We start from the raw sequence: 22,318 nt of genomic DNA, 5'->3' as shown, positions 1-22,318 counted from the left end.
TGAGTACCTCCTCAGTACTGCAGCCTCGGGTACTATAGCCAAAATAGGAGAGCTGTGCTGTGCTGGGGAGAATGGGGAATCAGCAGTACTGGGGGGATTCTGACATGGGGGAGCTGGGACTCCTAGGTCCTTGTCCTCACAGAGCAAACTGGCCAAGCTCTGTCTCCTCCCTTGCCAACCTATCCTCTGTCACCATATCTCCCAAGCTGCTGTCACCCTGGGGCTACCCACTCTGCTGCCCACAGTAACCCCACTGTAGGCTGGATGTCTTCTTGCTTGGTCTTTCAAGGTCAGTGAATCTCATCACTTATTCTTTTTTTTTTTTTTTTTTGAGATGGACTCTAGCTCTGTCACCTGGAGCACCAGGCTGGAGTGCAGTAGTGCAATCTCAGCTCACTGCAATCTCCGCCTCCCAGGTTCAAGCCAGTCTCTTGCTTTAGCCTCCCAAGTAGCTGCGACTACAGGCGCACGCCACCACACCCAGCCAATCTTTGTATTTTTAGTAGAGACAGGGTTTCACCATGTTGGCCAGGCTGGTCTCGAACTCCTGACCTCGTGACCCACCCACCTCAGCCTCCCAAAGTGCTGGAATTATAGGTATGAGCCATTGCACCTTTTTTTTTTTTTTTTTTTACCTTGAGACAAGGTCTCACTCTGTTGCCCAGGCTGGACTGCAGTGGTAAGAACTTGGCTCCCTGCAACCTCCGCCTCCTGGGTTCAAGCAATTCTCCTGCCTTGGCCTGTCAAGTACTAGGACTACAGGCATGTGCCACCATGCCCGGCTAATTTTTGTTTTGTTTGAGACAGAGTTTCACCATGTTGGCCAGGGTGATCTTGAACATCTGACCTCAAGTGATCCGCCCACGTCAGCGTCCCAAAATGCTGGGATTACAGGTGTGAGCCACTGTGCCCAGCCCCACCACTTATTCTTTTCCAAGGCCTGTGGAGGTTTTGATAGGTAGCACAAGGAGTGAGTTGCATCTCCCAATGGCTTGAACAAACAAGCCCGTGTGCTGAGCATGACGACACAGGTGCCATGGGGGGAGATGCCAGAGGTCAACTTCATTTTCAACTGAGGACAGAGCAAGAGAAGATTCAAGCCACTGTAACCTGTGGGTGGGACAAGGTTATATAACAGGAAGGACTTACCATCTGATAATGAAAAGCAGGTGGTGTATAGCTGCCGCGTTACCTTGTGGAGCATGGCTTTTCCAGGTGGGTTCCGCAGAGGCTAGAGGTGCTGAAGAGATGCCTCGAGAGCCAGCACAGGCAGGGGAGGGAAACAGAGGAAGTCAGCCCTCTCCTTCAAACAGAACATCTCTGCCTTTTTCTCTTTTGTACACTAGGATCCTGCGTATGATTGGAAAAGGGGGAAAAGGTTCTGCTGCTTTAGAAAAAAAATTTTGTAAAACTATTGTCATAAATTTTTTGATCGTCAACATCCATCATTTTATTTGAGTAGGAGGCACTGATAAATATTAGTTGAGCTGGGTTAGAGGCTGCAGAGAAATGGAGTATCCCATCCAAAGGGGGAAAGGTACACTAGATAAGCTTTAGAGTGACCCAGCCACGTTGGGACTCCTTGAAAAACCAGCCAGAGGTGGGATAAGTGACACCAGGTAGGCAGCTTGCTCCCAGGTACCAATGGCCAGCTACAGCCAGGAGAGCCAAGTGGAAGACAGAGGAAATACCTAGGAAAAGGAGTCTGTTTGCACAGGGTTAGCTGATTTGTTCAAGGTGGGAGGAACCTGGACAGGACCCAATCGCTGGACTCTGAAGCAGGAGCTGTGTACTCTGTTGGACATAAGCCCCTCCCAGCTGCTGACTTAAGGCTTCTCTTGTCCTTCCTTGCCCCCTTTTCTCAGCCTTGGGTAAGCTCAGGTTTGGAAATCACTTAGGAAAAGCAGATGAAGCTGACTCAGAAGGTTCTGGGACCAAGGAACTCTGGTGTCACTATAGCTGCTCTAAGAATCACAGGACCTTGGGTGGATATTCAGTCAAGGTACATGGGTATGGTGGATGTCGCTATGCCCAGTGGTCATGCACCGTAACAGGTTGAAAATCATCCCTGCAAGTACTCTGGGGCTGAGAATTAATAGCAGTGGTGGCTCATGCCTGTAATCCCAGCACCTCAGAAGGCTGAGGCAGGTGGATCATCTGAGGTTAGGAGTTCGAGACCAGCCTGGCCAACATGGTGAAACCCCATCTGTACTGAAAATGCAAAAATTAGCCAGGAGTGGTGGCAGGCGCCTGTGGTCCCAGCTACTCAGGAGGCTGAGGTGGGAGAATTGCTTCAACCCAGGAGGCGAAGGTTGCAGTGAGCCAAGATCGCGCCACTGCACTCCAGCCTGGGTGACAGAGTTAGACCCTGTCTCAAAAGGAAAAAAAAAAAAAGAATAGCAGGAGTCTGTAGAGTCATGGGAATTAACTGCAGGGAATGAGGCAGTTGCTGTCAATTAAAAAAAATCATTATGGAGCATCAACCCAGGACTGGGTGACAAGTAATAAGCATACAAACGCTCCCTACCCTTGTGGAGCTCATAGTCTGTGGGATAGGCAGACATTAAATAAATGATTAAAAGTGTGAGTGGCAGACAAAGAAGCACAGGTGCTACTGCAGGTCTGCAAGAGGCAGAACCTGATCTCATCTGGGCATGAGGACAAGATCTTTGAGAGAAAGGACGTTTAAAGTGTGATGTGAACATTAGAACAGGGAAAAACGTTGCAGACAAGCATCTGCAAAGATGCACAAGTGAGAGATCATCGTGCTTTTGGGAAACTTTACAAGAAGCATGGTGAGGAAAGGGAACTGGCAAGAGATGTTCACAGGGTTGACCTATGGTTGCTGCCTTCAAGGTCAAGGATCCCAGGATTTAATTCAGATAGTTGGTGTCAGTTATCTGATGCTGGGTAACAGACAACTCCAAATTTTAGTGGCTCAAACAAGAGTCATTTTATTTTTCAGGATTCTGTGTATTGGCTTGTGATTTTTCTACAAATCCCACCTGGGCTCACCCATGTGGCTGCATTCAGCTAGTAGTCAGCTGGGGGGCTGGACTAATCCAGGCCTGTTGGGCCTCTGTGAAGTCTTTCATTCTGAAGGAGGCAAGACTGAGCTACTTCACACAGAAGCTTCCAAGAGGGCAATCCCCAATGCACAAGAGCTTATCAAGCCTCTCCTTGCATAATTTGCTGGTAGCCCATTGGCCACAGCCAGTCACTTGGCTAAGCCCAGAGTCACTGTCAAAGGGGATCCCAAGAGGGCATGGGTGGGGGGCGGGATCCCCTCTGACATAGTATAACAATCTGCCACATACTTCCTCTCCACATGTAAGACCGGAAGGTCAAGGAGATGAAAGATCACACTTGAGGCTTGGTCAGAACCGTTGGATTCTTGTCCTAGCTTTGTGGCTTGTGTAAGATGGGTGAAGTTGCTTACTCACTCTAGGTCTCAATTTCCTCCTCTGTAAAATGGAAGGCTTCTAAATCTCAACTTCAGCTGAAACTTGTTTTGCAAGAATGTAAGTATCTTCCCTCTTTTTTTATTTTTTGAGACTAAGTCTCGCTCTGTCACCCAGGCTGGAGTGCAATGGCATGCTCTCAGCTCACTGCAACCTCTGCCTACCAGGTTCAAGCCATTCTCCTGCCTCAGCCTCCCAAGTAGCTGGGATTACAGGCACTCACCACAATGCCGGGCTAATTTTTGTATTTTTAGTAGAGATGGGGCTTCACCATGTTGGCCAGGCTGGTCTCGAAGTCCTGACCTCATGATCCGCCTGACTCTACCTCCCAAAGTGCTGGGATTACAGGTGTGAGCCACTGCACCCAGCCATGAAGCACAATATAGTTTATTAAAGTTTATGGTTTTTATTCTGCTTTAATTACAAAGGATAGGTATTAGCATATCCACGTCTTCCCTCTTTAACTGTGATACCCACACAAAAGTAAACAGACTTCCTATTGAATAGGAAGAATTGGAGCTAAAGCCCCCACTCCAGATGCTTTTGCAAAAGTGCTATGACCTTGGGGTAGTACCAAGAAAGGGTGTGGATTCTTAATAATGAGAGATGGTTCCGAATTGGAAAGAGTCCCCATCTCTCTGGCCACTGAACAGATGCCCCCCTAAGGCGTTTTTCATCCAGAAGAATCTGGGCTATCGCTGTCTGCTGCTGAGAGCTGAGGCCAAGACAGGTGGGATTTGGGGAATAAACAGCTTACCCTAAGCTTGCCAGCACCATACCTGCCTCATCACCCAAGATCTACTGCTGAGAACTGCAGGGGAATGCAGAGTGAAACCTGGGCAGGTGTGCCTTTCCCTGTGGGGCTTGTTAGCATCTCTCATGAAGCTGCCTGCCCTCAGAGGCTCTCAGGGCACGTTTGTTTGTTCAATGATTGACATTGACCTAGTTCTGACCCCAGGCTGAAGCTCCCTGGGCATCTGACTCCTGGGTCTTCCTGACCCCAGGGAACAAAGATGATGACTCCAGGATCACAGGCTGCCTAAATGCAGGCAGGTGTCATGCCAGGGGCCAGATGAGAGGAAGGCAGGTCTGAGCTAGAGCCACACCTATAACCTAAAACACCCATGGTTTGGGAGCCAGTGAGGGATCCCTCCCTCACCCATCATCCAAAAAACAGGGTAGATTAGCTCTTTCACCTTCTTTCCTTCCTTCATTCATTCATTCATTCAAGAAATATTATTGCCAGGCACTGTGATACCTTAGTAGAGTACTAAGAACACTTTAGTAATTTTTCTTTAATTTGGTATGAGGGGAGGTGAGATTCAGTGTGTAATTACAGACTGACAAGTTCTATGGAAGCATTTATTTTATTTTATTTTATTTTGAGACAGGGTCTCTGTTGCAGTGGTGCAATCTCGGCTCACTGCATCCTTCGCCTTACAGATTGAAGCGATTCTCGTGTGTCAGCCTCCCGAGTAGCTGGGATTACAGGGGTGTGCTGTCACATCCGGCTCATATTTTTGTGTTTTTAGTAGAGACAGGGTGTCACCATATTGGCCAGGCTGGTCTTGAATTCTTGATCTCAAATGATCTGCCCACTTTGGCCTCCAAAAGTGCTGGGATTACAAGCGTGAGCCACCGCACCTGGCCTGGAAGCATTTAAATAAGATAATATAACCTGGTCTGTCTCCCTAAGGAAGTCCCCTGAGCTCAGATGACAGGATGCATAGGGGATAAGTAGATAAACCTGCAAGTGGAGAGGAGGATGGTCCAGGCAGAGTGAGGCCGATGCAACAGCCTTTGCCAGAGGGACCATGGCTGGTATGGGGAACTGAGATGAGGTCAGTGTGGCTGGCAGCAGAGGGCCTGGGACAGTATGGGACAGGGACTGGATATGTAGGCAGGGCTGGACCGCGAAGTAGGAAATGTTAAAGCTTTACCGGTTTTTTGTTTGTTTGTTTGTTTGTTTGGTTTTGGGTTTTTTTTTTTTTTTTTTTTGAGACGGAGTCTCACTCTGTCACCCAGGCTGGAGTGCAGTGGTGCCATCTCGGCTCACTGCAACCTCCACCTTTCAGGTTCAAATGATTCTCCTGCCTCAGCCTACTGAGTTGCTGGGATTACAGGTGCCTGCCACCATGCCCGAGTATTTTATTTTTAGTAGAAATGTGGTTTCATCATGTTGCCCAGGCTGGTCTCGAACTCCTCACCTCAAGTGATCTGCCTGCTTTGGACTCCCAAAGTGCTGAGGTTACAGGTGTGAGCCACCATGCCCGGCCAGCTTTGCGTTTTTAATAGCAAAGGAAAACTGTTTACATAGGAGGGCAACAGGCAGATTTGCACTTTGAAAAGATCACTCTGGCTGCAATGCAGAAAACAGGTCAGGTTGGACAGGTCAAGAGTGTATGTGCCAAAAGCAGCTGGGAAACTACTGTGATATTCCAGGGTGAGCTGAGGATAGCTTGGCCTAGGGGCAGCAAAGGAAATAAGGAATGAATACATTCAAGAGATTTGTAAAGAGCTTAATTGGACAGGACTTGTTGATGCACTGGACAGAGAGGTGAAGAAGAGGAAGGTGTTAAGATATCTCTGATACTGCTGACCTACAGAACAGATGGGTGATGATGCCATCCACTAGTAAAAGAAGCACGGGAAGGTGGCCACTGGATGGGCAGGATCACACTGGGTTAGCTTTGGACTTCCTGAATTCCTGAATTTGACCGTTTTTTTTTTGTTTTGTTAGATGGTCTTGTTCTATCACCCAGGCTGGAGGGCAGTGGCACAATCATGCTTCACTCCAACCTCAAACTCCCAGGCTCAAGCGATCCTTCCACCTCAGCCTCCCAAGTAGCTGGGACCACTGATACGTGCCACCATGCCTAATTTTTAAAAATTTTTTGTAGACATGGGGGTAGAGGGGGGTCTCGTTATGTTGCTGAGGTTGGTCTTGAACTCTTGGCCTCAAGTGATCCTCTTGCCTTGGCCCCCAAAGTGCTGGGATTACAGGTGTCAGCCCCTGCGCCCAGCCCTTGAGGTATCTTTGAGGTACTTGGACGTGTGCATCGGGAGCTCAAAGGAGAGGAAAGAGCTAGAGTTAGGAGCTTAGGAGTCAACAGGATCTAGGTGAGATGGCTTAGCAGGAGAGGGTTGTTAGAGAGGAAGAAGGCCAAAGGCCAAGCCTTGAGAAAAGAGCCTGCCAAGGAGACAGAGAAGATTGGACCTGAGAAGTCAAGTAAGATGAAGCTGACTTGAAAAATACCTTCAGTGTTTGGTGACACGAAATCACCGGTAACTGTAGTAAGGGCTGTTTTATAGTGAAGGAATGGAGGTGAAACCCAGTTTTAGAATGGGTTGAGGAATACGTGGGAGGTGAAGAAATGGAGACAGCCTGGCTGAGAGCTTTGGTTGTGAAGGGAGAGGAGGGAGCTGGAGGCGGATGTGAGATTAAGGAAGTTTTTTGTTTTTGTTTTTTTAAATGAAGAGAAGAGCGTCTGTAAATGTCAACAGGAGGAATTCAAATTTGGTGGAGATGGGGCAGGGTGTTGTGGCTGTATCTATGTTAGGGAGTAGGGCTAATGAAGAGATGGGTGCCTGAGGAGGAGGGAGTTGGCTCCCTAGCCCAGGTGGCAGCTCATGCGGAGCCTGGGAGGGACAGCCGCTGGCAGGTTGGTGTGGTTGGCTGTGGGAGATGAGGGCAGCCCCATGTCCTGGCCCCTGTGACTCGAGAGGAGAGCCGGCTGCTGGGCTCAGCAGCTGCAACCCCTCCATGGCTGCCTCTGCTCCGGCAGCCCTGAACTACCTACCCTGTGTCATGAGTGAGCAGTGCCTCAGGCCCCTGCCCTGTAAGAGCACTCCCACCCTTGGAACGGAGCAGGAGTGAGGAAAGGCTCCCAGGACTGGCAAGGGCTTGGATTAGGGGCGCTGAAGGACAGGACTAGAAATTACTTCTCAGGGGCAGGAGCACACCACAGAGGGCAGAGAGCCCAACATTTGCTCAGGAGAGAAGCCCAACAGTTTATTCTGGTTTTCTTTCTTCGTGGAAGGTGGAGAGGGGAGGCAGAGAGCAGTGGGACCTGAAATCCTGGTACAGGAGTGGGTGAGAGGGATGGGAGTGGAGGGTGTCGATACTTCCTGGGCTAGGCCTGGGCCCCTTTGAGGTGGAAGAGGGAAAGGCTGGGGCTGGAAGGACAGCAAGAGTGCCCAGGGCCTCCAGGCTGGGGCAGGAGAACGCTGCAGAGAGCTCCCTCCCGCCCCACCTCATCCTGTAGGGAGGAGTGGGGAGGTAGGGAAGGCCAGGGACAGCAGGAGCCCCCAGGTCAAAGCGCCACTCCAGTGTAAAGCAGTAGCCATATTTTCCTAGAGCTAGCCGGGTGGTCCCTCCCTTGCACAGACCACAGTGACCGTGTTGTGAAGGAGGTCCTCTTTCTTTGGGGTCCAGTGATAGCAGGGAGCCCTGTAATATGTGGCCAGTCCCCATGCTGGGAGCTGAGTCCTGGGAATAGAGAAGAGGGTTCCTGGGGAGAGGGTGGGTGAAAAACCTTTTTAATCATTAACCTGGTTGATTTTATCTGAACTGCTGAGCCTCCCAGTTCTATTGATTTTCTCTGAAAGCAGAGCATCTGGAGCTGGTGGCTGCCCAGAGACGGGGAGAGAGACCATGGGTAGAGGTAGGGGAAGAGGGGCAGGGAGGGGAATGGAAACCAGGCCAGGAGTAGGGGACTGGGAAGGAGGGAGGAGACAGGGTCTGAGGGCTGGGAGACTGTCAGAGGAGTCTTTGGGGATGTGAGGAGGCCAGGAAGTCTAAGCAGGCACTGGGGGAGGGCGTAGCCAGCATAGCCACAGAGGCACTACTGAGAGCAGGAAGGAGCCCGGAAGGATCTGGCAGAGAGGACGAAACTGAAGCCCAGAGGACAGTGACCTGCGCAAGATGACAAGGTCAGAGCCTGCACCAAAACTAAGGTCGGTTGTTTTTTTTTTTTTTTTTTGAGATGGAGTCTCGCTCTCTCGCTAGGCTGGAGTGCAGTGGCACAATCTCAGCTCACTGCAACTTCCGCCTCCCCGGTTCAAGCGATTCTCCTGCCTCAGCCTCCCGAGTAGCTGGGACTACAGGCACGCACCACCATGCCCAGCTAGTTTTTGTATTTTTAGTAGAGATGGGGTTTCATCGTGTTGGCCAGGATGGTCTCGATCTCTTGACCTCGTGATCCACCCGCCTCAGTCTCCCAAAGTGCTAGGATTACAGGCGTGAGCCACCACGCCTGGCAGAGGTTAGTTGATTTTACTGGACTGAGGAGAGAAGAAATGAAGAAATGAAGGCCCCCGGGGTTGGGGAGAAGCTGAGGTGATGGAAAAGTGTGCAAAAGAGGAGATGCAGTTTACAAATTACCATATTTCTGAGGACGGGGCCTTTCTTTTTTTTACCTGTGAGGATATAGTAGACATTCAAAAATGGCTCTGGTCTGACTGAGGGTGGGGTCAGGCCATCAAAGGAGGAGGAAAGGGCCAAGTAGAAGTGATGCTAGAGGCCAGGCACAGTGGCTCACGTCTGTAATCCCAGTACTTTGGGAGGCCAAGGCAGGTGGATCACCTGAGGTCAGGAGTTCGAAATCAGCCTGACCAACCTGGTGAAACTCCGTCTCTATTAAAAACACAAAAATTAGCTGAGTGTGATGGTGGGTACCTGTAGTCCAGCTACTTGGGAGGCTGAGGCAGGAGAATCACTTGAACCCGGGAGGCGGAGGTTGCAGTGAACCAAGATTGTGCCACTGCACTCCAGCCTGGGTGATGGGAGCAAAACTCCATCTCAAAAAAAAAGAAGTGATGCTAGAAAGAGCTGGACAGCAGGGAACACCAAGAAGACACCTGTCCGTCTTCACTTAGCCAAATCCAGGGCCCTGACAACAAAGGTTTTCACCAGGACATTTTCTGGGGCTCCTGACTCCCCACTATTTCGGACAGTAGGACGTCTAGGTCTGTGTCACCTCTGAGGCAGAAGGCAAACCACATTCTGGTGACAGGGACAGAACCACACACACGGATACTGATGTGCCATCTTGGTCCTCACAGCTCCCCTCACCAGTGCAGTTCCTAGAACAGGTCTTCTCTGAGCTGGAGGGGATAAGCCAGACTGCTTCCTGGGAGAAGAGAAAAGGAGCAGTGGGGATCTGAAGACAGAATCAGTCAGGTACACAGTGAACAGGGGCGATGTGACGGTAGATAGACATGGGAACAGAGAACACACACACAACATGGCTCTGAGATGATATGCAAAATGTTATGACTCCATAGACTGAAGCAGATACAGCATTTTCTTTCTTTTTTTTTTTTTTTTTTTTTTGAGACGGAATCTTGCTCTGTCACCAGGCTGGAGTGCAATGGCGAGATCTCAGCTCACTCAGCAACCTACGACTCCCTGGTTCAAGCGATTCTCCTGCCTCAGCCTCCCGTGTAGCTGGGATTACAGGTGCATGCAACCACGCCTGGCTAATTTTTGTATTTTTAATAAAGACAAGGTTTCACCATGTTGGCCAGGATGGTCTCAATCTCTTGACCTCAAGTGATCCACCTGCCTCGGTCTCCCAAAGTGCTGGGATTACAGGTGTGAGCCACCACGCCTGGCCCAAGCCCCCAGTCTTTCTGTAACCTCAAGATGGTATAAAATCATCAACCACCTGGCTATTTCTTTGAGTCTTACATTTTGTATGACTCCCACGCATGTTAGTTCTACTAATCTGCCTTTTTTCAGATGATTTTTCAGCAAACCTTCAGAGGGTGCAGGGGGGAAGTGTTCCTTTGGCCCCTGCAGCACCACAGGACCCCAGGTCTTGTCTGTGGTCATGGTGGTAACAGGTGCCAGCCTGGATCAGTCCTGCATCGTGGAGCTTCACCCTGGACATTCCAAAGGGCAGGCTGTGGCTGGGGGCTGAGGGATAATAAAGGTGGTATGTCTGAAGTCTCCTGTCTATACCATCTTTTCTCTCCCCTTTCTCTGACAGCTCAACATCCTGGTGGACACAGGCAGCAGTAACTTTGCAGTGGGCGCTGCCCCCCACCCCTTCCTGCATCGCTACTACCAAAGGCAGCTGTGAGTCCTGGGGTAAACCCCGGGGAGGTTCCAAGGCCAAGAAGGGTCAGGGAGGGGTACAGAGAGAAAGACTTGATCCTCAGATCCTTTCTTCTTACTAGGGAAGGGGAAGGGCGAAAAAAAGACTGACCAGGAGGGATAGGGTGAAGGGGGTGGTTAGAGAAGCTACACAATGGGAAAAGGTGAATTGAGAGGCATCCAGGAAGTGCTGTAGTACTGAGACAGGGCAGCCTCCTGTGGGGGGGAAAGGAAGGAGAGCAGCCCCAGAGCTCACAGAACAATCTTAGGGGGCTCATCTTCTCTGCCTGAATGGGGAGACGAAGAACCCACATCCCCTCTGTCTCAGTTCTCTGACAACACCAACTGAACAGGCCTCAGTGATAGCTCCCCTTGCTGTGTTCTTACCTAGGGGCCACTCCAGGTGGCTTTGCATAGTCCAAGGACATGAAGGAAAGGATCTTCCATAAACCCCTCTGCCTAGACCAGTATCAGGGAACTGAAAGCTAAGGATGTCCTCCATGCATCACCCAGAGTGCCACCAGTTGGATTCCACTTACTGGTGAAAGGGGGGTTGAAGTGGGCTTTAAGGTAAGAGGCAGTGAGGGATGATCTGGAACCCTCCTTAGCATAAAAGCAGGAAGAGGAAGGCATGAAAGGACAGCAAATGTCTGAGACATCTCTGTGTATGCAAACCTGAGTAGAGGCTTAAATCCTATCCTTGGACTTCTAGGCAGCTGGCAAAACCCACCTTCCCTGTTTCCTCCTTTAATGTCCCTATCTAAAAGAAGCAGTCAGGGAGGAGGGTGCGGGTAGGATCGATGAAAGGGCATTCATTCCAGGTCCTCATCCCAGTTCCATCACTGCCCCCACCACACACAGAAGCCCTGGTTAGTGGTGTGATTAAACACAGGTGGGGCTGCCACATGTTGAGCACGTTTCAGAAGTGGTGTGTAATACCAACCTGCTCTGCTGAGATGCTTGTGCAAATCCCTTCTCTAGAACTTGCTGTAGAGGTTTCACATTCACCCTGCCTGGCACTTTCTCTACCACTCAGATGGTACCACTAGGTCCCAAGGCAGTAAGAGAGTCAATGGTTCCTTTTCTCTGGGAGCTTGACAGAGCCAGAGGGCAGAAGAGATGCCCACTAGCTGTCCCTACAGCAGCAGCAGCAGGCACAATGCACAAAGCCCAGGCTTGTTCTTCACAGAGCCCGAGCTCAAGATCTAGGAATATGAGCTATGGGGACAGGAGAGTGAGCCTCAGCAATAGTTCCCTTCATCTATTTGCAAGGCCACTTTACACTCTGTTCTGGGTGATGGGTCTACGGATGTTTTGCTGAGCAGTCTGAAAGCAGACTCTAGGATTCCCCTGAGATTAGATTTAAGGTGGCATTTAGGAGTAGGTTTAACTTAGACCCTATACCAGTTGTGGTTAGGCATCCACAGATCTCTTTCCACAGGTCCAGCACATACCGGGACCTCCGGAAGGGTGTGTATGTGCCCTACACCCAGGGCAAGTGGGAAGGGGAGCTGGGCACTGACCTGGTAAGCATCCCTCATGGCCCCAACGTCACTGTGCGTGCCAACATTGCTGCCATCACTGAATCAGACAAGTTCTTCATCAACGGCTCCAACTGGGAAGGCATCCTGGGGCTGGCCTATGCTGAAATTGCCAGGGTGAGAGGAACAGGGCTTGGCCCTACACACTGTCTGCACACTGCACACTACATAGAGAAGGAATTAGGAGAGATAAGGGGAATTAGCCAAAGGAGGGAAACAATCAATTTAAAGGATTATTTAACAGGGGTATAGGATGGGAGTCTAAATTTTAGCCTTATAGAGGGCAGAACTAGAGTGAGAGAAGCTGTGATAGGTACAAGAATAAGCTGCAGTTTCTATGTACTCTAAGATCTTTTTTTTTTTTTTTTTTTGAGATGGAGTTTTGCTCTTGTTGCCCAAGCTGGAGTGCAATGGCATGATCCCGGGTCACTGCAAAACCTCTGCCTCCCAGGTTAAAGCAACTCTCCTGCCTCAGCCTCCCAAGTAGCTGGGATTACAGGTGCCCACCACAAGGCCTGGCTAATTTTTTGTATTTTTAGTAGAAACAGGGTTTTACCATGTTAGCCAGGCTGGTCTTGAACTCCTGACCTCAGGTGATCCGCCCACCTCCATTTCCCAAAGTGCTGGGATTACAGGCGTGAGCCACTGTACCCAGCCACTCTAAGATCTTTAATAAAGGCCCCCATAAATCTAAAGCAGGTTAGGGGTATGGGGATGAAAGATATGTGAATCTGGCTGGGAGTGGTAGCTCATGTCTGTAATCCCAGTGCTATGGGAGGCCGAGGCAGATGGATCACCTGAGGTCAGGAGTTCAAAACCAACCTGACCAACATGGTGAAATCCCATCTCTACTAAAAACACAAAAATTAGCCAGGCATGTTAGCACATGTGTGTAATCCCAGCTACTCGGGAGGCTGAGGCATGAGAATCACCTGCACCTGGGAGGTGGAGGTTGCAGTGAGCCAAGATCACGCCATTGCACTCCAGGCTGGGCAACAAGAGTGAGTCTGTCTCAAAAAAGGAAAAAAAAAAGATCTATAAATCTATGAAACTATCACTACTGTCCTGTTTGCATTGCCAAGGCTCTTGCTAATCCTCCCTCTGTCAAATCTCAGTGCATTAAGATGGTCTTTCCCACAGAGTATCCCCCAAGCTTTCAAATTTGCCTTCCAGTTCAGACAGCTGGCCTCTGTCCTTTAGGGCCATATGAGAACTCACTCCTTATCTCTTTCTGCCAAAGCCTGACGACTCCCTGGAGCCTTTCTTCGACTCCCTGGTAAAGCAGACCCACGTTCCCAACCTCTTCTCCCTGCAGCTCTGTGGTGCTGGCTTCCCCCTCAACCAGTCTGAAGTGCTGGCCTCGGTTGGAGGGAGCATGGTGAGTAGGTTCTCAGAGAGGGGAAGTCCTGGCACTGGGGGAGAGATGGGTGCCATCTGCACCCCTCCCTGAAAGCTACACCACGGTTTTGGCTCCAGTACTTAGAATCAAGAGGAACCTCTTTATATTCCTTAACCTCACTTTATTTTTCTATTCTTTTCTTCTTTGCATTATTCCAGAAAGGAATCAAGGCATCTATAGTAAACTTGGAAAGGAAGGCGATTAGGAAAATTTCAAAGGAAATGAAAATAAGACATGTTGAATGAAAATTATTCATTTTGATGGTCAGAAGGCAGAGATATAAGGAGTCTGTCTATTTATTAATTAATTAGAACATGGTAAATTGTTCTCCAATAAGCAGAGAAAATATAACTTGTAATAGAAACAAATAACCATTCATTCAACATTTATTGTGGCAGTTTAGATTTAAATTAACTTTATATCAAGGGCTGTATGATTCTGAAGCAAATAATTAAAAATCCTGGAAAGTCTTTTTTCCTGAACACATTTAACAAACTAGAAATCACTTTGGGCATGATTTGATTAGAAGCAGGAAGATGAAAAGGGTAACCTGTAGAAGACCTTGCCACCCCAAGAAATCACTGATCTTATTGCTTGGTCTTTGGGGGACTCGCTCTCCTTCTGTGCCAGGACACGGGCACCTGCCTCTTTTTTTCCCTAGATCATTGGAGGTATCGACCACTCACTGTACACAGGCAGTCTCTGGTATACACCCATCCGGCGGGAGTGGTATTATGAGGTGATCATTGTGCGGGTGGAGATCAATGGACAGGATCTGAAAATGGACTGCAAGGAGGTAATACAACCAAGGGGGACCCAGGGAACGTAAGCGGGTAGGCAATACAGCGTGAAGGAAGACTCTAGTTACGATGTTGGGAGGATGAGGCAGAGGTAATAGGACCTGCCAAAAGGGTTCGAAGTTGAGCCTAGAATAGTCAGGGGTTTAATGGTCACACAGCAGGACCTAAGTTTTGGGGCCTAGGGACTGGTAGTGGAAAAAAACCACAGAACTAGTTCTGACGTCTGGACTTTAGTCACTGCCTTGCTTCGTAGCCTTGGGCAAATCTTTTGCAAGACATGGTGACAGAATGAAGAGTCTGTCTTTGGAGTCGGTGAGAACCAGATCTGAATCTGGCTCTAATGTCTACTACCTATGTACCCTTAGGCCAGTTACTATTCTGTGTTTCAGTTTCCTTATCTGCAAAACAGGTAAAAATAACTTTCCCAGAATATCAGAGATAATGTATAGTGTTTATCTCTGTGCTTGGCAGTACTCAGTAAAAGGTAACTAAACCATTTATGTCTTCCTTCCCTAGATTCTTATGTATGTTAAATTAGAAGAGATATAAATGTACTAAGAAAAGTTAAAAGCGGCCAGGTGCGGTGGCTCATGCCTGTAATAATCCCAGCACTTTAGAAGGCTGAGTTGGGCAGATCATTTGAGGTCAGGAGTTTGAGACTAGCCTGGCCAACATGGTGAAACCCCATCTCTACTGAAAATACAAAAAAAATTAGCCAGACCTGGTGGCGGTCATCTGTAGTCCCAGCTACTTGGGAGACCGAGGCAGGACAATGGTTTGAACCCAGGAGGCAGAGGTTGCAGTGAGCTGAGATTGCACCACTGCACTCCAGCCTGGGTGACAGAGCTATATCTCAAAAAAAAAAAAAAAAAAAAAAAAATACCGTGTGCCTTCCATCTGTTGGGCACAATTCTAAGTGCTTTCAATTGTTGATTTATTTAACCCTTATAATAACCCTTTGAGGTAGGTACTATTTTTATCCTCACTTTAGAGATGAAGAAACTGAGGCACAGAGGTTAACTTGTCTAAGGAGGTAGACTTAGGAGGTGCCAAAGCCAAGATGCCAGCCCAGCCAGGGCCCAGCAGTAACCCCCTACTGCCCAGAGCCCATCATCAAAAACCTTTTGACTCTAACTCTCTCTTCTCCCTCTTAGTACAACTATGACAAGAGCATCGTGGACAGTGGCACCACCAACCTTCGTTTGCCCAAGAAAGTGTTTGAAGCTGCAGTCAAATCCATCAAGGCAGCCTCCTCAGTGAGTGGACTAAGGATGGGGGTAAAAGAGATGGTACAACGTCTGAGGGAGACAGTGAGAGTCACGTTCTTCAGCAAGAGCCAAGATGTCTGCACTTAGACCCTTCTACTCAGAGCTCTTACTCTTCCCCTGGTGGGGCGCAGTGCCTCACACCTGTAATCCCAGCACTTTGGGAGGTTGAGGCGGGAGGATCATGAGGTCAGGAGTTCAAGACCAGCCTGACTAACATGGTGGAACCCTTTCCCTACTAAAAGTACAAAAATTGACCGGGTGTGGTGGTGCATGCCTGTAATCCTGGCTACTGGGGTGGTGGTTACTGAGACATGAGAATCACCTGAACCCCGGAGGTGGAGGTTGCAGTGAGCCGAGATCAGGACACTGTATTCCAGCCTGGGCAACAGAGACTCCATTTAAAAAAAAACAAACCCTTTTATGGGTGTCACTTTGCTTATCACATGACCCTGGTACAAAAGTCTGACATCACACTCCCACTCTCTTCCTCTAATCCTTTGGTTGACCCCTCCCCACTTTGGATATTTCACTGGAAAAGCAAATGAAGGGCCCAGTTAATGTATCTGAACATGGGAGGGGTGAGATGATAAAGAGACTTTTCTTCATTGTTATCCCCTTCTTGCCAACACAGACGGAGAAGTTCCCCGATGGTTTCTGGCTAGGAGAGCAGCTGGTGTGTTGGCAAGCAGGCACCACCCCTTGGAACATTTTCCCAGTCATCTCACTCTACCTAATGGGTGAGGTTACCAATCAGTCCTTCCGCATCACCATCCTTCCACAGGTATGTCCCAGCCTGAGTCAGTGGGATCTCAGAAAGGGGCAAAGTACACACTGGGAGACAGTGAGCAGGCATGGCTTGCCAGAAATTGGAAGACAGATGAGTAGTGTCCAGCGGTAAAGGGGTCTTAGAAAACCCAATGTGTCAGAGCTCAGGGATGGCAAAGGGAAGGGCACAGATGCCTAGAAGGCAGAGATGGGGTGAAGGAGAGTGAGGAAGACACTCACCCTGTGATTGCTTACCCCTAGCAATACCTGCGGCCAGTGGAAGATGTGGCTACATCCCAAGATGACTGTTACAAGTTTGCCATCTCACAGTCATCCACGGGCACTGTTATGGGAGCTGTTATCATGGAGGGCTTCTATGTTGTCTTTGATCGGGCCCGAAAACGAATTGGCTTTGCTGTCAGCGCTTGCCATGGTGAGACTGCCAGGGTTGAGGGTATGGGATCAGTCTCTCTGTATTTTCCTTGTCAACCAACAGTTAGTATACCTCAGTCCCTGTCAGTTTAGGGGAGGGTAGTAACAGTTGCCTTAAACCCAAGTCAACAATCCTGCAAAAGCTAGTGTCAATGCTTGTCCTTTTTTTGTACTGCCTGCCATAATGACTGATGCCTGGATTGGTAACCTCTGTTGGAAACCGAGAATCAAGAGCTGCCTGGGTACCTTGGAAAGCTCTTGATGCAAGGGTAGCAGGCTGAGCCTACAGTGACCCTGTCAGCTGCCACATGGCGAGGTTGAATGCTACTTCAGAAAGGTGGCAGGATTTTGCAGTTGGATTTCAGCAGCAGAAAGTAAGTTTACTAGGTGTGGCTTTTGGTCAAGGGGCTGGCTTTTGGTCAACTCAGAACTACTGACTTTTAGTTATCACTCCTACCGGCTGGGTATACAAGGAAGGGCTGCTGGTCTCAGTGACTTGGGAGGGAAGACAGGCTTCTACCTGGTGCTGGCTTCCCGGCCTGCTCCTAAATATCTCCTGTGAAGGATATTGAATAGATTCTGTAGGGGCTATTTCATGGTCTCTCTATCAGGAAATTCTTTTTGTTATATAACCCAAACTACTCTATGACCATGAGAGCTGTCCATTCACATTTGTCCTCTCCACAGTGCACGATGAGTTCAGGACGGCAGCGGTGGAAGGCCCTTTTGTCACCCCGGACATGGAAGACTGTGGCTACAACATTCCACAGACAGATGAGTCAACCCTCATGACCATAGCCTATGTCATGGCTGCCATCTGCGCCCTCTTCATGCTGCCACTCTGCCTCATGGTGTGTCAGTGGCGCTGCCTCCGCTGCCTGCGCCAGCAGCATGATGACTTTGCTGATGACATCTCCCTGCTGAAGTGAAGAGGCCCATGGGCAGAAGATAAGAGATTCCCCTGGACCACACCTCCGTGGTTCACTTTGGTCACAAGTAGGAGACACAGATGGCACCTGTGGCCAGAGCACCTCAGGACCCTCCCCACCCACCAAATGCCTCTGCCTTGATGGAGAAGAAGGAAAGGCTGGCAAGGTGGGTTCCAGGGACTGTACCTGTAGGAAACAGAAAAGAGAAGAAAGAAGCACTCTGGTGGCGGGAATACTCTTGGTCACCTCAAATTTAAGTTGGGAAATTCTGCTGCTTGAAACTTCAGCCCTGAACCTTTGTCCACCATTCCTTTAAATTCTCCAACCCAAAGTATTCTTCTTTTCTTAGTTTCAGGAGTACTGGCATCACACCCAGGCTACCCTGGCATGTGTCCCTGTGGTACCCTGGCAGAGAAGAGACCAATCTTGTTTCCCTGCTGGCCAAAGTCAGTAGGACAGGATGCACAGTTTGCTGTTTGTTTTAGAGACAGGGACTATATAAACAAGCCTAACATTGGTGCAAAGATTTCCTCTTGAATTAAAAAAAAACTAGATTGAATATTTATACAAATGGGGGTGGTTGGAAAGAGGAGGAGAGGGAGCACAAAGACAGGGAATAGTGGGATCAAAGCTAGGGAAGGTAGAAACACAACCACTCACCAGTCCCAGTTTTAGACCTCATTTCCAAGATAGACAGCATCCCATCTCATAAGATGGGTGTTGTTTTCAATGTTTTATTTTCTGTGGTTGAAGCCTGACCAAAAGTGAGATGGGAAGGGCTTATCTAGCCAAAGAGCTCTTTTTTAGCTCTCTTAAATGAAGTGCCCACTAAGAAGTTCCACTTAACACATGAATTTCTACCATATTCGTTTCATTTGTCTCTACCGGAACCCTTTATTCTACATATGATAGGTAGCACTGAAATATCCTAACCCCTTAAGCTCCAGGTGCCCTAGAGGAGAGCAACTAGAATATAGCAGGGCTGGGCTCTGTCTTCCTGGTCACAGGTTTACTCTTTCCCCCAAATCTTCCTCTAGAGCTTTGCAGACGAGGTGCTAAAAGGAATAGGTAGGAGACCTCTTCTACCTAATCCTTAAAAGCATAATGTTGAAGATTCATTCAACAGCTGTTGCCCTATAATTCCTGCCTGGATTTTTTCCTATTACGCTATAAGAAGTGGCAAGATCTTTACATAATACAGAGTGGTTTCATTGCCTTCCTACCCTCTCTAATGGCCCCTCCGCTTATTTGACTAAAGCATTACACAGTGGCACTAGTATTATACCAAGAGTATGAGAAATACAGTGCTTTCTGGCTCTAACATTGCCTTCAGTATCAAGGCTGCCTGGAGAAAGGATGGCAGCCTCAGGGCTTCCTTATGTCCTTCACCACAAGAGCTCCTTGATGAAGGCCATCTTTTCCCCCTGTCCTGCTCTCCCCTCCCCATTTCTAACGGTACGTGGGTACCCGGGCTGGTTCTTGGGCTAGGTAGTGGGGACCAAGTTCATTACCTCCTTATCAGTTCTAGCATAGTAAACTATAATACCAAGTGTTAGTGGGAAGAGCTGGGTTTTCCTGGTATACCCACTGCATCCTACTCCTATTTGGTCAACATGCTGCTTCCAGGTATGGGACCTGCCAAGTGTGGAATTACCTGATAAGGGAGAGGGAAATACAAGGAGGGCCTCTGGAGTTCCTGGCCTCAGCCAGCTGCCCGCAAGCCATAAACCAATAAAACAAGAATACTGAGTCAGTTTTTTTATCTGGGTTCTCTTCATTCCCACTGCACTTGGTGCTGCTTTGGCTGACTGGGAACACCCCATAACTACAGAGCCTGACAGGACGACTGGAGACTGTCCGCTTCTAGCTTGGAACTTACTGTGTAAATAAAATTCCAGAACTGCTACCATGAAGTGAAATGCCACATTCTGCTTTATAATTTCTACCTATGTTGGGAAAAATTGGCTTTTTCCCAGCCCTTTGCAGGGCATAAAACTCAACCCCTTCAATAGCAAGTCCCATCAGCCTATTATTTTTTTAAAGAAAACTTGCACTTTGTTTTCTTTTTACAGTTACTTCCTTCCTACCCCAAAACTATAAACTCTAAGTGTAAAAAAAAAAAAAAGTCTGACCAACAGCTTCTTGCTTATAAAAATATGTATTATACACCTCTATTTTTAAACTCTACTCCTGAAAAATGACTGTCCCATTCTCCACTCACTGCGTTTGCGGCCTTTCCCATTGGTCTGCATGGCTTTTATTATTGCAGGCCAGTGGACAGAAGGAGAAGGGAGAACAGGGGTGGCCAACACTTGTGTTGCTTTCTGACTGATCTTGAACAAGAAAAAGAGTAACACTGAGGCCCTCGCTCCCATGCACAACTCTCCAAAACACTTATCCTCCTGCTAGAGTGGGCTTTCCAGGGTTTTTACTGGGAAGCAGTTAAGCCCCCTCCTCACCCCTTCCTTTTGTCTCTTTTTACTCCTTTGGCTTCAAAGGTTTTTGAAAAATAAACAATATGCTTTACACTTATTTCTAATTTCTAAATTTTCAGGGGATACTGAAAAATACGGCAGGTGGCCCAAGGCTGCTGTAAAATTGAGGGGAGAGGAAATCTTAAGATTACAAGATAAAAGGCCAGGTGTGGTGGCTCATGCCTGTAATCCCAGCACTTTGGGAAGCTGAAGTGGGTGGATCACCTGAGGTCAGGAGTTCGAGACCAGCCTGACCAACATGGAGAAACCCCATCTTTAAAAAAAAAAAAAAAAAAAAAAGATTACAAGATAAAAAATGAATCCCCTAAACGAAAAGAACAATGGAACTGGTCTTCCATTTTGCCATCTTTCCTGTTCATGACAGCTACTAACCTGGAGACAGTAACATTTCATTAACCAAAGAAAGTCGGTCACCTGACCTCTGAAGAGTTGAGTACTCGGGCCACTCCAGTCACCCTACAAGATGCCAAGGAGGTCCCAGGAAGTCCAGCTCCTTAAACTGATGCTAGTCAATAAACCTGGGCAAGTGAAGCAAGAGAATTGAGAAAGAATCCGTCTGTGAGTGGACAGGCAAGGATGAAAGACGAAGAAGGAAAAGAGTATCAAAAGCAGAGATCATTTAGTTGGGTCTGAAAGGAAAAGTATTTGCTACCCCGACATGTATTGCTAGTAGGTCCCAAATGGAAAAAAAAATTCAGCTGTTGGTAATATAATAATGTCCTTTCCCTGGAGCCAGTTATTTAAAAAAAAAAAAAAAAACTCTTAGTTTTTACTTGTTTAATTCTAAAAGAGAAGGGAGCTGAAGCCATTCCCTGTAGGAGTAAAGATAAAAGGACAGGAAAAGATTCAAAGCTCTAACAGAGTCACAGCTTTCCCAGGTATAAAACCTAAAATTAAGAAGTACAATAAGCAGAGGTGGAAAATGATCTAGTTCCTGATAGCTTCCCACAGAGCAAGTGATTTATAAACTTGAAATCCAAACTACTTTCTTAACATCACTTTGGTCTCCATTTTTCCCAGGACAGGAAATATGTCCCCCATAACTTTCTTGCTTCAAAAATTAAAATCCAGCATCCCAAGATCATTCCATAAGTAATTCTGCACAGACATCTCCTCACCCCAGTGCCTGTTTGGAGCTCACCCAAGGTCACCAAACAACTTGGTTGTGAACCAACTGCCTTAACCTTCGGGGGGAGGGAGTTAGCTAGACAAGGAGACCAGAAGTGAATGGGAAAGGGTTAGGACTCCACAACATTGGCCTGTCAGAGCTTGATTAGAAGCCAAGCCAGGGGCAGCAAAGGAAGGCTTGGCCCAGGAAAAACCTGTGGGTCATGCTAATTTCTATCCAGAAAATAGGGTGGACAGAAGCTTCTGGGGTGCATGAAGGGATTGGGACCTGGTTATGTTGTTATTCTCAGACTGTGAATTTTGGTGATGTAAAACAGAATATTCTGTAAACCTAATGTCTGTTTAAATAATGAGTGTTAACACAGTAAAATATTCAGTAAGAAGTCAAACTACCAGGGTTACTGTTTTTTCCTCAATTGGAGTCTCATTTTATCCATTTGGAGTAGAGTGGCTAAAACAATACTGAGGCTTCTGTAGGCTTTCGGTAAGCAAGGCATCTGGTTGGACAGTGGGTGAGCACCAGGCTTCAAATCTGCATACATGAGCCTTAAGAAAATGGACTAGAGGCTGAGCCAAACCAAAGCAGGATGGCCTTAGAGCAACAGCAGCTTCCTAGGTGGTTTTTATATTGTATTTGAAAACAGCCCTGGGCCGGGATATCATAATTTCAAGGCCAAACTAAGCATCATCTTCCCTACAATCTGCATCCCCCAAAGGAATTGCAAGATGAGGGGGAACAGACTGTTTCTGCATAATATACATACTTTCATTTACCAACATTGGAATACAGACTTTCTATACACACATTACCTATATAATAAAAATGTACATGGCATGAGTATATGTCACTGTATAAATATAGAGTTTTAGAAATCTTGAACCCGCACTTCCTGTTCACATCAGTTTCTCCTCTTCTTCCTCTCCAGTCAGGTCCGTCATTTAAGAGTTGGACAAAAGGGACAAGTGTCATTTGTGTTGGTCTGGGCCCAGAATTTGATACA

The 22,318-nt window shown here is 48.0% G+C and overlaps 2 protein-coding genes across 4 annotated transcripts in view; one reads left to right on the top strand and one right to left on the bottom strand.

Annotated features, from left to right (window-relative positions):
* BACE1 (beta-secretase 1) overlaps window positions 1-17,695 on the top strand; it is a 26,150-nt gene extending 8,455 nt beyond the window's left edge. Inside the window, exons 2-9 of one of the 2 annotated variants that reach the window (XR_001110270.3) lie at window positions 10,454-10,542; window positions 12,002-12,218; window positions 13,342-13,479; window positions 14,162-14,296; window positions 15,455-15,556; window positions 16,200-16,349; window positions 16,595-17,139; window positions 17,453-17,541. Coding sequence is in view for 1 of the 2 variants with exons in the window: in XM_012470430.2 (XP_012325853.1) it covers window positions 10,454-10,542; window positions 12,002-12,218; window positions 13,342-13,479; window positions 14,162-14,296; window positions 15,455-15,556; window positions 16,200-16,349; window positions 16,595-16,766; window positions 17,453-17,694 (1,245 nt within the window). In the remaining variant the exon portion in view is untranslated. Of the gene's footprint in view, window positions 1-10,453; window positions 10,543-12,001; window positions 12,219-13,341; window positions 13,480-14,161; window positions 14,297-15,454; window positions 15,557-16,199; window positions 16,350-16,594; window positions 17,140-17,452 lie in introns of both variants that reach the window. The other variant, XM_012470430.2, reaches the window with a different exon arrangement.
* RNF214 (ring finger protein 214) overlaps window positions 13,779-22,318 on the bottom strand; it is a 68,595-nt gene continuing 60,055 nt past the window's right edge. For both annotated transcript variants that reach the window (XM_021671170.2, XM_021671171.2), the window contains exon 15: window positions 13,779-22,318. In XM_021671170.2, coding sequence (XP_021526845.1) covers window positions 22,253-22,318 — 66 coding nt within the window. In that variant the 3' untranslated portion in view covers window positions 13,779-22,252.

Source organism: Aotus nancymaae, unplaced genomic scaffold, assembly GCF_030222135.1.
Source record: "Aotus nancymaae isolate 86718 unplaced genomic scaffold, 86718_ANA_hifiasm-v0.15.2.pri h1tg000012l, whole genome shotgun sequence".
NCBI lineage: Eukaryota > Metazoa > Chordata > Mammalia > Primates > Aotidae > Aotus > Aotus nancymaae.
Note: the sequence above shows the minus strand (reverse complement) of the source record. Positions and strands in the feature narration are given on the sequence as shown.